This window comes from Notechis scutatus, chromosome 16 (assembly GCF_049901735.1).
Source record: "Notechis scutatus isolate UNSWTSFEM ecotype Mainland chromosome 16, rNotScu1.2, whole genome shotgun sequence".
Lineage (NCBI taxonomy): Eukaryota > Metazoa > Chordata > Lepidosauria > Squamata > Elapidae > Notechis > Notechis scutatus.
The window spans coordinates 7,998,501-8,013,868 of NC_142024.1; the positions used below are offsets into that span (position 1 = coordinate 7,998,501).

The 15,368-nt window shown below is 53.0% G+C and overlaps 1 protein-coding gene across 1 annotated transcript in view; it reads right to left on the reverse strand.

The window, feature by feature from the left end:
* Positions 1–15,368, reverse strand: part of UBR4 (ubiquitin protein ligase E3 component n-recognin 4) — a 134,285-nt gene that overhangs the window by 32,097 nt on the left and 86,820 nt on the right. Inside the window, 18 exon segments of the mRNA XM_087944825.1 lie at positions 626–755; positions 871–998; positions 1,649–1,733; positions 1,982–2,072; positions 3,771–4,114; positions 4,638–4,766; positions 4,863–4,988; positions 5,838–5,976; positions 6,194–6,433; positions 8,173–8,366; positions 8,844–8,931; positions 9,541–9,626; positions 10,129–10,273; positions 11,047–11,218; positions 11,332–11,565; positions 11,892–11,970; positions 13,127–13,354; positions 14,235–14,384. Of these exon segments, the coding sequence (XP_087800951.1) occupies positions 626–755; positions 871–998; positions 1,649–1,733; positions 1,982–2,072; positions 3,771–4,114; positions 4,638–4,766; positions 4,863–4,988; positions 5,838–5,976; positions 6,194–6,433; positions 8,173–8,366; positions 8,844–8,931; positions 9,541–9,626; positions 10,129–10,273; positions 11,047–11,218; positions 11,332–11,565; positions 11,892–11,970; positions 13,127–13,354; positions 14,235–14,384 (2,788 nt within the window).

Consider the following 15,368-nt stretch of genomic DNA (forward strand, 5'->3'; position numbering starts at 1 on the left):
GGCATGCTGTTCTGACCGGCATAAAACACGATCTTCGTTCCGGCAAAGCCTCTTTTATTTCCATGGCTGGGAATTACGCCCATTCCCAGCCTGCAAGGCTTCACAAAGAGTCTTCCAGGGGAATGTTGATAAACACCCCACCCCCCTCTTATCGCACTTGGAATGCGGCCAGAGAGCCAGGGCAAGGCCAAAGGTGACGCAGAGTCAAACAGAACTTTTCAAAGCTTGGAACCGACCAGACGAACTAATTGCTTCCTGCAAAAACTCACATCCCCTTCGCTCCTCTTTTTGTGTCTCATGGGAGGGGCCAATCATCTCCGAGGTGGGGGCCTTACTCCTGAGTCGACCCTGCTTTCCCAGCTGTTCTTGTCTTCTGGTAGCCCCGTGCATGCGCAAGCTGGGAACTGGGTCCAAAAGCTCCCCTGCCTCACTGCTGTCTGAGCCGGAAGGCAGCCGATGACTGCCAGCCTGCCCTGGCCCCCATCCCTGCCTCCGACGACGCAGAGCCCTCGTCTGAGCCCTCCCCAGCCTCCAAGACTGGCCCAGGTTCCTCCCCAACCTCCTCCCTACTGTCCGACTCTGTTGCCAGCTCTGTCAGCTGCCCGCGAGCCGCAACAACACACACCTCTGGCAGGGAGGCACTTCTTCCACACCTCGTAGGCGGCCTTTGGATCCCTTTTGAGCCACAGCTGGGCCTGGGCGTGGATCTCGTTGCTGTAGGGCTTGACCGTGGTCAGGGAGTCCACTGGCATGTCCTGGGGAGCCCAACAAGAGAGTCTGGAAGAGCCCTCGGGACATCGCTGCTACAACCGGACGCCCACACACCTGAGGCTGGGATGGGGGGGGGAGGGAGACAAGCCAGGCAGGTACCTTGTTCTTCTTGCTGGTGGGTGCCGGGGGCTTGATCAGCTTCTGAAGGATCCGTAGGCACATCAGGGTGATGTTTTCCACAACCACCGGTGTCTTGATGTTCACGGCCATGAGGAAGAGGCTGAGGGCTGGGGAGAAACAAATGGGGGAGGGGGAAGGGAGTCAGAATCGGTCCAGAAACTCCAGGAATGACATTTCTCCCTCCCCTGCTGACTTCTGTCCCAGTGGGGATGGCGTCTCTCCTCCCCCTGGGGTGGGTGGGAGCAGATTCTTTGGGCCTTCTCCCCAGGGGTGGGCTTCAAAAAATTTCAGCAACAGGCCCTCTGCTCGGTGGCTGAATGGGCGTGGTCATGGTGGGCAGGGCCTAGTCGGCCTCCTACCCCACGGCGGAGTGTGTGAGTTTTTGCCGTCCCCGGACTCCTGAGGCTTTCCTCGAGACTCCGGGAGGATGAAAACGGCCTCCCCGGGCTCCGGAGGCTCTCTGGAAGCTGGAAACAGGCCCATTTCCGGCCTTCCCGAACTTCTGGGAGGCCCGATTTTCGCCCTCCCCGAGACTCTGCGTGGGCCCTGAACTTACCTGCATCCAAAATGGGCTGCATGGGGGCTCCTGGGAGGGAGCCAGGAGTGGGATTCCGGGGGTGGGGTTCTCCAAACTGCTCAGAATCCTAGCTTGGGGCTCACCCAAACCCCTGCCAACCCCCAGCAGCACCCACCCACCCGCTTCTCCGTCTCCTCTTCCACCCCCACTTCCCGCCAGAACTGGCCTCCCAGGGCTCACCACAGCGGAGGCGCAATTCCCAGCAGCTGTCCTCCTTGGAGATGGAGTCCGTCAGCAGCAACATCTCGTACTGAAGGCTGCTGGCCTACAAGGGTGGGGAGGGAGGAGGAGAGAGTTACGGGGTGTTGCATCTATGTCCCCCGGGTTGCTGATGGAGCCAGGGAGACTTTTGAAGCCGGTTCAACATCCCTTTGGCAGGAAAAGGAAAGGACAGTCTTGGGGTGCCAAGGCTGGAAGGCCATTTTACGGAGGAGGCCCCAGCCCCAAGGGGCGACCAAAGAGGGAGGGAGGGAGGGAGGGAGGGAGAGGAAGAGGATGGCCAGTGCTGCTCACCAGGTCAGGATTGGCCCAGTGGCCCTTCAGAGCTGCGGACACTTTGCTGATGATGAGATCGTTCATCTGCTGGGTAGCTTCTGGGTTGTCTCTGGTTGCAGACAAGAGGATAAAACAAAAGCATCTTTAGAAATGCAAGAAGGCACCAGGCACCTTCTTTCATATGTGGTGGTCATGTTTGAAAGCAAAAGAAATTTTGGAATAAAATAAGGATCTGGTTGCAAGAAATAATTGGTTTAGAAACAGAACTGAAGCCTGAAATGTTCTTATTAGGAATATGTCCTTAGAGGCGATTACAAGAAAGATATTGACTATCTAATGATACCTATATTGACAGCAGCTAGAATAACATATGCCCGAAATTGGAAATTAGAGAGTAGTCCCACAGATAATATGATTATAAAAACAAATTATGGATTTTGCAGAAATGAATAAACTTACAATGGAATTGCAGGAGAAGGAAGAAAAAGATTTCTATATGGTCTGGGAAAATGGTATGTTTGGTTAGATAACAGGAATAAAAGACAATGCAAAATGTAAATCATGTACGTACGTATGTATGTATATACGTATGTATAAATGAATACAGAAAAGTTGATGCCACAACTTACTGCAAAAATTGTATATATGATTTGTTTTTAATAGTGTAAAATTTAATAATTTTTTTAAAAAGCATCTTTAAAGTGTCACAGGGAGCCCCAACACATACGCACACAAATACACAAATAGTTCTTATATCCGGCTCTTGTAATAACACCACCCCCTAGAACACAAAAGCTCACTAGCCAGTTGTGTTAGCTGCTAGAAACAGGTGGATGGCCCCAAGTCCAGCCCACCTTAGATGCCTGTCTTATCTCCCACTCCTTTCCCTTGACTGTTACAGTTGGCCGGTTTCTTGTAGAGAGCTTAAGCCCGCAGTAAATCCTTATACTCATTTGAATGGTCTGAATCTCCCGATTTCCCCGTGCTTGACGGGCAGGTCAAGAAGTACAGATGGAAGGTAGATGGATGGGAAGATGGAGGGGATAGAAGTCACGGATGGAAGCTTATTCAACCCTCCGAGAGATCTCCCCAGAAATAGGGAGAAATTTCCCGGCAGAACAAGGAATCCGTGGGACGGCTTGCCTCCAGAAGTTGTCGATGCTCCATCAATGGCAGTTCTCAAAAAGAGATTGGGCAGACCTTTGTCTGAGTTCAAATCAGCTTTAACTGATTGTCCGGTCTGCCATCTTCGCCTTGGCGCCTCGCCGGCCTCCTGCCATCCAAAGCTCGGAGTGGGGAAGAACACGGGAAGAACAAATGGGCGAGGAACAGGTGTAGAGTTGTGATGGGAAATAGAGAGGGGGGAAGGACAGCTTGAAGGAACCCAGGGAAGCAAGAAACCGGTTTGGGCCAGCCCTTTATGGTCGCGCCCTCTGAGAACCTATGCGGTTCGTCATTGGCTGAAGACAAACGGGTCATGAGGGGAGGGCTGGGATAAGGGGAAAACTTTCTACCTTCTTCATGTGGGAAATTTAGTTCTAGCCTGATTTTACTACGGCTAGCATTTTTTAGTAAAAGAATTCGACACTTCAACCCAACGGGAGTCGAGGGTCTTTCTTTCCTAAGAGGTCAGACCGGGGCAGGTCTGACACTGACCTTCAGTACTGAGCAGGTTCAAGGGCCCAAGGTTCTCCACAGGCAAAGCTAATCCAATGCAAGAGGCTGCCTGAGTGCCGTTGTTACCTGCCCTTGGCACAGGGGCCAAAAGGAAGGAGGGAAGGAGAGGCAGCTAGCCGCCAAGGCCCACCTGGTGAGGAGGCACATGAGCTGGCGGACGTCCTCCCGCATGCTGGCAGCCCCTCGGCGCAGGTTGTAGTCGAAGAGCTCCCGGATGAGGCCCTGGGAGACCAGGATGTGGCGGATGGCGGCATTGCTGGCCAAAGCCCGGAGCAGCGTGATGCAGTGCTCGGTGACGGCCGAGGCGCAGCCGTAGCATTTGGTGGAGGAGGTGTGACCGCAACCCAAGACTGAGAGGGCACGGTACTGGCTGGCGGTGAAGGTGGGCTGGACGGCTGAGCGGGAGGACTTGCTGGCGGCTTCTCTCTGCTGGAGGTCGTACTCCAGGAGCTCCTTCCGGGAGGCGAACACTTTCTGGGGAGGGGTTAGAGAAGAGAGGGGGCTGAGCCAGGATGGAGGAATTAAAACGGCGATCAAGGAGCTGGACTCCCACCAGAGCAGCCAAAGGCCGACTAGCATCGGGGTCCCCAACCCCCCTTTGCCGCGGCCCACAACGGGCCATGAGCTGTTCAGGACCAGGCCGCCCGAAGCAACAGAAGAGCACCTACGTGCACTCCGTTTGCAAGAGCGGAGGCCGAGCTTGCCCACGGCTCGCACCAACGGAGCTGCACACACACACACACGCACGCTTGTCCACCACTTGTGTGGAATGACCCCTTCCACCTCCACCTGTCCGCAAAGCCGGAAAGGTTGGGGAACTCTGGACTAGCAGCCCTGATGAAGCCTGGCCTGAATCCACCAGCTGTTTCTGACCTCAACAGCCAACCTGCTTAAAGAGTGGCGGGTGGGTGGTGGTTGACCTGGGTGGAGCAAGGCCAGTTCAAGGGGCAATCTGGCAGCCGCTGTCCCGCTCTGCTCGGATGATGGAAGGGATTACCTGGATGATCTTGGAGAGCTCGTCAAAGGAGTTCTTGCAGTCACCACAATACTCTTGTGCCAGCTGGAGGATGTACCTGTTCACGCTGGCTGAGGTGGAGCTGAGGCCTCCGCTGCCCCCGGAGTCATCCTGGCACGGGAAGGAGAAGAAAAAAGTCAGGCCAGGGCGGCTTCGCCTCGCCTCGCCCGGAGTCTGCACAGGGCGGCCTCTCCGCCTCTCGCTTACCTGTGGCTTTTCGGGCGCTGCCTCGTTCACTTTGCAGAGCAGATTCTCCAACTGGGGTCGGTGGCCCATCAGCTGGTGGTAGACCCGGTCAGCCTTGTCCAGGAGGGTGTTGATGTTGGTCACAGCCTGGCGGGTGGAAAAAAACACGCCACGGCGCCCCGATTATGTGTTGGCTTAACTAAACAATCCCGGGCTCCCAAGGCCTTGGGGACAGCAACATTCCCGCCAACGTCTCTGCAAAGCAGGGGCCAAGGGTCGGCAACCTGCGGCTCTGGAGCCACATGTGGCCCTTTCCTCCCTCTCGGCTCCACAAGTAATAGGGCTTTCGGTTAGGACAGGTAGAGGAAAAAGGAGGCCGTGCTAGGAAGAGACTCTATAGTAAGGGGAACCAGACGTCTGGTCAGCTCCAGAACTGAGTAGGGAGCCTCCGGTTAGGACCTTTGTAGCTCTTTGAGTGTTTAAGGTTGCTGATCCCTGCTAAAGTTTGGGGATAAGCCGCGGCCTGCTCCCAGGCAGTGAATGGAGGCTCTCTGGCTCACTCCAATGCCCGGCCCAGGGGCCAAGCTCTTTTTCCAACCCAAACCAGGCAGTGGGTCACTCCCAGTTTGAGCACGACCCCAAGTTTCGGGTAAGACATGAAAAATGTTGGAAAAAAAGGTCCTAAGTCGCTTTTTTTCAATGCCGCTGTAACTCTGAATGGTCACTAAACGGGCTTTTGTAAAGCCAAGGATTAACTGTACTGTGTTGGGAGTGGAACAGATCTTCTAAAGGAGGACAAATGGTTTCCTGGGGGAAGCGAGGCAGCAAAATCTCCCTCCTTCCTCTTCCCCTTTTCCTCCTCCTCCTCCTCCACCAGAACTACCACTAGTCTCCCTTCCTCTTCCTCCCTCTCCCCCTCTTCCTCCCATCCTCTTCCTCTGATCCTCTTTTTCTTCCTCCTCCTCCTCCTCCTCTCCTCCTCCTGCTGACCCTGACCTTTTTCCGGTCCTCTTCGTTCTCGATGGGGTCCACAGCGCAGCACGGCTTGGCGAACAGCATGAAATCAAAGCGGGCGTACTTGCAGAAGCCGCAGGCGTTGCAGAGGAAGGGGTCCTTCTCGTCGTAGTTGATCGACCTGGGAGTCAACACCGAGGGGGGCCCTGCTGAAATCTCATTATCGCTCCCCCCTCCCCGAAGAGACGGAAAAACCCAAATCTCCTTCTAGGACCAGACCAGGAGAGCCCCAAGATTTCTGCAGCTGTGTCAGGTGTGGGGGGTGTCCACCCCAAGGGCGCCCCTTCCTCCATCCTGGAACCCCTGGAGAGGGTGGGCGGGGGGCAAAGCTCACCCACCGGCACTTGTGGCACTGGTAGACGTTCTCCCCGCAGTTTCCGCAGACTCCGGGGTTGGCGGGGACCGAGGCGCTGCATCGGGGGCACTGCAAGGTTTCCGTGGACGCCTGGTAGTTCTCGTAGAAGTCAGCAAACTCGATCATCAGGTTGGACGCCACAATGGGCAGCGGAAGGTCGATCTTCACCTCCGTCTGGCCGGGGGTCAGCTGGACCTTCTTGGCTTTGTGCCAGCGGGCCGGCCTAAAGATGGCAAACGCAGGGGGCAGGGGGTGGGGGTTGGGAGAGAGGCCAACCATGAGAACTAGGCACAGAAGTCCGGTTCTGCTGTTCTGCTCCGTTCCTGGGAAAACTAAGCATTCCTGCTACCTCTCACGTTGAAAATAAAGGAGGTGAACCAAGAGAGATAAAAGAATTGATTCACCCAGCAGCGGTGAATGAACAGAGCCACGAAGGCTCCAAGGGAGCTTTGCCAAAACCAGAAAAGAAACATCCAGGAGAAAGACTGAGCTTGTGGCTGAGGAGCAGGTCTGTCTGCTTCATCTATCACCCATATCTCTATCCATCCATCCATCCATCCATCATCTATCTCTATCCTATCATCTATAACGATCATCTATTATCTATCTATATTTCTATTATATTAATCTATTTCTATTTCTATCTTATCTATCCATCCAACATCTATATCATCATCTATTTCTATCTCTTCTATTACCTATCTATATTTCTATTATGTTTATTATTTCTATTCCTTATCTATATCCATCCATCCATCCATCCAACATTTATCTCTATCATCATCTATTTCTATCTTCTATTGTCTATCTATATTTCTATTTATTAAGTTTATCTATTTCCATTTCTATCTTATCTATCCATCCATCCATCCATCCAACACCTATATCTATCATCATCTATTTCTATCTATCTTCTATTATCTATCTATATTTCTATTTATTATGTTTATCAATTTCTATTTCTCTTATCTATATCTTATCTATCTATTTATCTATCTATCTATCTATCTATCTATCTATCTATCTATCATCTATCTATCTATCTATCTATCATCTAATATCTATCTATCTATCTATCTATCTATCTATCTATCTCCATATCATCTATCTATCTATCTATCTATCTATCTATCTATCTATCTATCTATCTATCTCCATCCGTTATCTATCTAATTATCTATATCTATCAATTTGTCCATTATCCATCTATAATCCATATCTATATCCATCTCTTTCTCTCTTTTAGAAACCACCCGTTTCCCCTCACAAAGGGACTCGTGGTGGTGTTCAAAGTTAAAATGAAAAAAATTGAAAAACAAGACTTGAACCTAAAACTTTTAAAGACAAGAGTGAAGGATACTCTTAAAACCAGCTGGAGATTCTGTGCTGCCTCTTGTGACTTTGGTGCACCCCAGTGGTTGTATGCTACTGGTTCAGCCCAGTTCACCAGAACCGGTACCAAAAGCCTCTGATCCTCAGCTGAGAGCAGAAAGAAGAGAAAAGCGCAGGATCGGCCCACCCACCGCCCCCTTTCTCTTCTTTATCCTCTTCTGGAGAACAGGGAGCGGAAATTTTGAGTCGTCCGGAGAACCAACAAATCCCACCTCTGACTGGCTCCGCCAACCCCATATCTCTTCTCTGCCTCCCATCGAGTCCCAGCTGATCGGCTGGGTCTCCTTGGGTTGCCCTGCCCAGGAGAACGGAGCTGGAAAGCAGGTTAGTGGGGTGGGGGAGGGAAGGGGGATTTGGCAGTATATCCTTCCCCTGCCACGCCCACCAAGCCACGCCCACAGAACCGGTAGTAGAAAAAAAAAAATTTGAATCCCACCACTGCTGCGTGCCTCAGCTGGTGTGTGGAAAGCTGCACGAGCGCGTCAGGCGCATGTGCATGAGGTGCGCACACGCGCAGTCAACGAACCAGTAACGGAACAGGCCAGGATCCCACTGCTGGTGCACCCTTACTTGTTCTTCAGCTCCACGATGGCCTGCACGGTCCGGTTGTTGTAGTAGAGGTTGATGGTCCGGACCATCTTGGTGCGCTTCAGGTCTCCGATCTTGACCGTCACTTTGCTGATGGTGTGGCTGCCGATCAGCTTGACCACCTGCTGGGTGGTGGTGTAGCGGGTGTCCACCTTGATGGAGGAGAGCTTGATGTACTAGGAGAAAAAGGGAGAGAGAGGGAGGAGAGAGAGACGGGCCGGAAGAGGCCGAGCGTTAGGGCTCCGAGGGATGTAATTCAATTCATGAGCCTCGAGCCAAGTTTCAAAAGAAATCCCGATTATTTATCAGGAACAACCTGTCTGCCCTTTTTGCTCTGCCCTGCGTAATTTACCGCCCACCTATGACCCTGTTTCCCCCCCCCCTCCTCCCAGGGTGTGTCATAAATCACATTCTCCAATAAGAGCACTTTCCCCGGCTGTCTCCCCGTTTGTCTCTGGTAACCCGGGACACAATCTGGAGAAAGCTATGCGCGGAATGTGCTTCTGCTCATAGCAACTGAACTGCTCCGTCAGATCCCCCTCCGCTCCTTCTTATGGCAACTCAAAAAAGCAAGCCGGGAATGCTTTACGAGTTGACCCCAAGAGGCCGGGCAGGGCTGGAAAGCACAGGGAGAGGGGAGGGATCTTACTTACGCAGAAAGGCACTTCGGGGTTGTTGCAAACGAGGCAGGGGTCGCTCTCTAAATAGTAGCCATCAAACTCCACCAGGCCAGAGAGTGTGCTGGGATGAAGAGGAAGAGGAAGACAGCTGATTTAGTCTGTTCGGGTCAAAGTCCCAGCTGGCTGCCCGCTTTTCCCTTCTAATTCCCAAGCAGGACCAGCGCAAAAAAACAACAACCCTGAATTTCATTTCCTCGCCATGCGTGAAATATAGTTAAGTAAGGCAACCCACGATGTCTCACGTGGGTCACACGCTAAAAAAAGGGCTGCTTGGAATGAATCTGGAACCATTTCTGGGCACAGCACACTGAACGGTGCAATGGCCTAGAGGTGGAGCTCACAATCGGGAGGCTATGAGTTCAATCCTGGGCACAGTGAGAATATAACTGCTGAACAAAACTCCGCACTGACAACAGGAAAGGTATCCGGCCAGTAAACACTCAGCTCCATTCAGCTCCCCAAGATTCCACCCCGTGAGGGATTATGGGGTTGTTAAAAGATTATGAATGTCCAGGCACTGCGAAGTTAATTTGGGCAGCCAGCCAAGTGCTCCCCCTCTCACCTCCCAACAAGAAGCACCCTCATCCCCCCCCCGCCCCCACCTGTCCCCTTCCAGCTCGCCCCCCACCCACCCACCCCCGGGCTCTGAATCGTGCCAAGCAACCCTCACTTGTAGATGTTGGAGTTGGGGTGATTGGTGAGGATGTGGTTCTGCATCCGGAGAATCTCCACTGCCTTCTGGGAGTATTCCTTGAACTGAAACAAGAGTCCCCCAACACAAAAAATCAGAGGAGAATCCAGCCCGGGACACCAGAGGAGGTTCCATAAAGCAAACTCTCAGGTGAGCTACAGACAATGGTCCTTAAATGGCTCGAGGTGGCTTCTTACATCCCCGGAGAAGTCGAGGTTCCAAGTAAAATTAAAAAAAAAAAAGGGGGGGGGGAGCATTTCTTCTCAGGTTTTAACACCTGGGAAGGTGAGTTACCCTCCCGTACAAACAGGGCAAGCAAGATGGACACCCGAGCTCTGACTACACCAGCTGACTCTTGGCTCTTTTGACCTAGCCTACCTTACAAGGGTGGCTGTTGAATCACACAGAAATGCCCCCCTCCCCTTAAGATGGGTCTTGGGGCAAACCTCCCAAGTTGTTTTCAGCACTTGGAATGGGCACAGGAGTTTCCCAGCCTCCACCAGCAGAAACAGTGGCAGTGCTGGGAATAAGGAGGGAACGGCAGAAGAGGCCATTCCAAGCTCTTACCTTTTTCTCCGTCTGCTGGGTTTTCAGGGAGAAGTAGCCCAGGAGATCCACAAACTGGGCAGCCTTCCGCCCGTAGGCCGGCAGCTCTGGCCAGATGGACCACATCAGGTCCAGCAGCAGCTCTTGCTGGGACTTGTTGGAGTTCCTAAAGGGACATTTCTACAGTCGGTGGCTGCTCTCTGAAGGTCTGGCTAGACTTTACTGCACAGGGGGCGAAGCTTGGCCACTTTTAAGACCTATGGACTTCCATTCCCAGAATTCCCAAAACTGGCTGGGGAATTCTGGGAGTTGAAGTCCACACGTCTTAAAGTGGCCCAGTTTCTGGGGGATTCTGGGAATGGAAGTCCACAAGTATTAAAAGCGGCCAAGCTGGCTAGGGAATTCTGGGAATGGAAGTCCACACGTCTTAAAGCGGCCAAGTTTCTGGGGAATTCTGGGAATGGAAGTCCACAAGTATTAAAAGCGGCCAAGCTGGCTAGGGAATTCTGGGAGTTGAAGCCACAAGTCTCAAAAGCATCCAAGCTGGCTAGGGAATTCTGGGAATGAAAGTCCACAAGTCTTAAAGCGGCCAAGTTTCTGGGGAATTCTGGGAATGGAAGTCCACACGTCTTAAAGCGGCCAAGTTTCTGGGGAATTCTGGGAATGGAAGTCTACAAGTATTAAAAGCGGCCAAGCTGGCTAGGGAATTCTGGGAGTTGAAGTCCACAAGCCTTAAAATGGCCAAGCTTAGACACACACACACACACACGCTTTATCGGATTCTCCTTCTTTGTCCTTCGATCTCCATGTTCTACGGCATTTTTTAAAGCAAACGGTCCCTTTCGGGGTGCTTTCCTCTTCTCAGCCCAGGGGGAAGGAAGGCGGCTCCGGGGACCTAGACGGGTGGAGCTCAGCTTAGCTCAGGGCTGTCCTACTCACCGGTAGATGTGCAGAGTCAGGCAGTGGGCCTGCCAACGCACGGACGACGAGTTGGACTCCAGCAGGAAGCAGCGCAGGAACTGAATCAGCGTCTCCTTGTCGGCGAATTTGTTCAGCTGGTTCACCAGGGCGGTGCAGAGCTGGTCTTCCTGGCTGCCCGAGGAGCCGTCCCCTGGGAGAGAATTCAAGAGGGCTCAGGCCATGGCGCTGCCGGCTGCCGGCCACCTTCGGAGGGCCGCGGGTCCCCTGCCCACCCGCAGCCCAAAGGCCTCAACAGCCTCTCACCCTCTCGCTCCTTCTCCTTGTCTTCCTTCTTGCTCTTCTTGGTGGAGGATTTGCTCTGGCCGGACGGCTGGCCTGAGCTGGACCCTCCGGGGACCGTTGTGCCTGAGGAGCCGGCCGAAGCCGACCCAGAGAGGACCTTGCTGCCGCAGAGGGCGCAGGAGAGCAGCTGCAGGAGGACGGGCGAGACACCTTCGTCGACCAGGAAGCTGACTTGCAGCAGGAAATAGAGGACAGCTGAAAGGGAGAAGAAGAGGAGGAGGAGGAGGAGGAGGAGGAAGAAAAGGGGAAGGCTGGTTTTTCTTCCACGTTCATGAAAAAAAGCACCCTGTAAACGTGATTTCTGCCAGATGTTATGGCCAAGCAGAGGCAGGCAAGGGAGGCAGCTTCAGGCTTTTGAAGGTTCTACCAGTTGAGGGTGCAACGGCCCAGGAACTAGGAATCTTTGGCCCTTCCCATCGGCCCCCACTCCCAAAAGCCAAAAGAAGAGCACGGGGATCCCATTGGGCCTCTGGAGGAGGGGCCACGATTCCTTGCAAGCCCCCCCCCCCCAAGGGACTTACAGTCGTCTTTGATGCAGAATTTCTGCCAGTTGACCGTGCGCTGCGTGGCAATTTCGGCGCAGGCCTTCAGGTGCTCCATCTGGAAGGGGCAGAAGGGGGAGAGGAGGGACGGAGGAGGAGGGACGGAGGAGGGGTGGAGGAAAGGAGGAGAGGGGAGGGGAGAGGGAAGGAGAAAGATGGATGGAGGAGGAGGAGAGGAGGGGAGGAGGGGAGGGAAGGAGGAGAGAAGGAGGGGAGAGGGAGGGGAGGAGGTAGTGAGTAGGGGAGGAAGGATGGAGGAGGAGGAGGAAAGGAGGAGGAAGAAGGAGGGGATGAAGAAAGGGGAGGGAAGGGAGAGGGAAGGAGGAGAAGAGGGGGAGGAGGGGAGAGGGAGGGAGTAGCGGAGGAAGGATGGAGGAGAGGAGGAGGAGGAGAGGAGGAGGAGGAGGAGGAGGAGGGGAGGGGAGGGAAGGAGGAGAGAAGGAGGGGGAGAGGGAGGGGAGGAGGTAGTGAGTAGGGGAGGAAGGATGGAGTAGGAGGAAAGGAGGAGGAGGAAGGAGGGGATGAAGAGAGGGGGAGGGGAGAGGGAGGGAGGAGAAGAGGGGGAGGAGGGGGAGAGGGAGGGGAGGAGGGAGGGAGTAGAGGAGGAAGGATGGAGGAGGAGAGGAGGAGGAGGAGAGGAGGAAGGGGGAACAGGTTTTTGAGAGAACATCTGCAAAGGCCAGGTGTTTATTTCGACAAAGGGCACCCAGGGATCTTCAATGCTGGTATGAAAACTGGGCTTCACTGTGTAATTTTATGCCACGTCCAGATGTTGCCGACTTACAACTCCTGCCGTACACGAGTTCAGAACTCTGGGGAGCCACGGTTTTCTCCATCTTGAGGTTTTGAGCTCCTGGTTGCACCTTTACTGAAGCTCAAACTTCTCCTCAGCCCACAAAATCCCCCCAGGCCCCTCTGGAGAAGTTAAAAATATCCCTTTCCTCTTCACGGGTCAAGCTCAAGAACTGGGCTGTCCTGGGAAAGGCTGGCCCCCCTCTTAAACATCTCGCGCTGCAGATGGCAGGAGGAGGGGGAGGGAATCTGCAAGCAAGGGGAGATTTGGGGGGGGGGCCAAAGGCCTATAAGAAACCCAGAGGTTTATTCACAAAAGAGAGGATGGGCTGAGGGTGGCAGATTTCCTCCTCGGGATGCTTCGGCCAAACTCCGAAGGCACGCACACAAACACACAACTGCGCAACAGTTTCCCCGCTTACCAAACTGATGAGGGTGTCGTACTGCAGGGCGGAGCCGGAGCTGGCAGTGACCACGCTGGCCCTCAGGAAAATGCCTTGCTCCTCCAGCAGCTTCTTGATCCCCCGGACGTGGGAATCGAGGGTGTGCAGGTCCCGCAGCTGGCGGTACTTCTCCTTGGAGCCGCAGATGAAGAGGAGCAGCTTGCGCACCTGACGCCGCACGTAGGGGGTCTGCTGGATCATCAGGTACTGGAAGGAAGGAGAGATGGCGGGAGAGCTTTCCAAAAGTCTGCTTTCTGGGGAAAGGGGCCTTTATGGCGGAATGGGACAGCTCGCGGCAGCCAACTCACCATGGCCAACTCTACTATGGCCAACTCACCATGGCCAACTCATCACAGCCAATTCTACTATGGCCAACTCTACTATGGCCAACTCACCATGGCCAACTCTACTATGGCCAACTCTACTATGGCCAACTCATCACAGCCAATTCTACTATGGCCAACTCATCACAGCCAATTCTACTATGGCCAACTCTACTATGGCCAACTCACCATGGCCAACTCTACTATGGCCAACTTGCCATGGCCAACTCACCAGGAGTTGGTGAGTTGGCCAACTCTACCTATGGGACAACTTGCCATGGCCAACTAGCCACAGCTAATTCACCATGGTCAACTCACCGTGGCAAACTCGCCATGGGCCACTCATTATGGGACAACTCACTGCGGGACAATTCAACAATTCAATTATTTGAAATAACTTTAAAAACATTTCCCTTTTTGTCCTTCACATTTCATTTTGTCCCTCCTTTGGCTGTTGTGAGTTGTCTGTGGCAAGTTGTCATAGAGCCGCCTTTATGGAGATGTGAGAGAAAGAGGGAGGCTTTTACTTCCCTGGACTTTAGGTGAATGAGTTCCTCACCCGCCACCCACCCAGATGGTACGTCCCATCTTAAGCCTGGAAACTCCCCCCTTAAAGCAGAGTAATAAAGTGGCTTTTAGGGCAGGAGAGCCAGAGCATCAAACCTGCACCAGACTCCGCCGAGAGGGCTTTCCAGGAAGGAGCCAAGGCAGCTGCCATTTAACAGCCTCTGGAGCCCACGAGTGGCTCAATATGGACGACGAACCTCAGACAAGAAGTAGAACCACGAATGATCGAAGACAGGGGGCGGGATGCGGGAGTTGGTGTCAGCGATCTTCTTGATCTGATAGGGCAGCCGCAGGACCATCTCTGTCAGAAGTTGAGTGTAGGCCTCGAAGACGTCGGCCGCGTGACCCTGGGGGGGCAACAAGAAGAGGGAGCTTAACCACCCCTGGAAATTTTCCCCGGGTTCTTCCAGACTCTTTGGTCCTTCAAAGCTACAATTCCCTGCTCCCCAAAGAGCTCATAACCAGAAGAGCAGCAGGAGGATAGAGGCTTATAAATTTAGATTGCAAACCAGAACAACTAGACACACAAGGACAGTTTTTCCCCACATGCCGTCACTCAGTTAAACAACTACCGTGTTTTCCCGAAAATAAGACCCTGTCTTATATTTTTTTTGCCACCAAAAAAAGGCACCAGGTCTTATTTTCAGGGGAAGTCCTCCACTGACTAACTTCACTTGCATGCATTGCCACCAGCCTCCTTTTCGCTGTCAGAGGCCTTCAGGACCTTCTTCTTCTGCAGCCGGCAAGGCTATCCTGAAGGCCTCTGCAGTGGATAAGAGCTCAGGATCGATCCAGAGCTTTCTTATCAGCGACAGAGGCCTTCAGGAAAGCCTGGACAGCCTTACCGGCTGCAAAAGAAATGGGCCAGCAAGGCAGGTGTCATGGTGTGCGAGGCCTGGCTACAACTTTCCAAAGGTAAGCAGTAGGGCAGCTCCACCCTCCACATCCCTACCCTAGCTTAATTTTTACCTGTGTATTCTGGAGTGGGAGGGATCTCAGTTAGGGCTTATTTGGAAGTAGGGCTTATATTGGGCGCACATGATCAAGCTAGGACTTAGTTTAAGGGTAGGTCATATTTTGGGCGGGGGGGGAAAGGATAATTCCCACAACACTGTCAAGCTATTTACTAAGACTGTATTACTATTTTTCTTCTGATCCTTCCTATTACCTATCTCCTTTTCTACTTATGACTATAACCTCGTTGCTTGTATCTTTACGATATTGTTTTATTTAGTTTCCTAGTATGATTTGATTGCTTCTTTAGTATCCTATGACTATCACCAAGTATTGTAACTTATGAGTCTTGATGAATGTATTTTTATGTACACTGA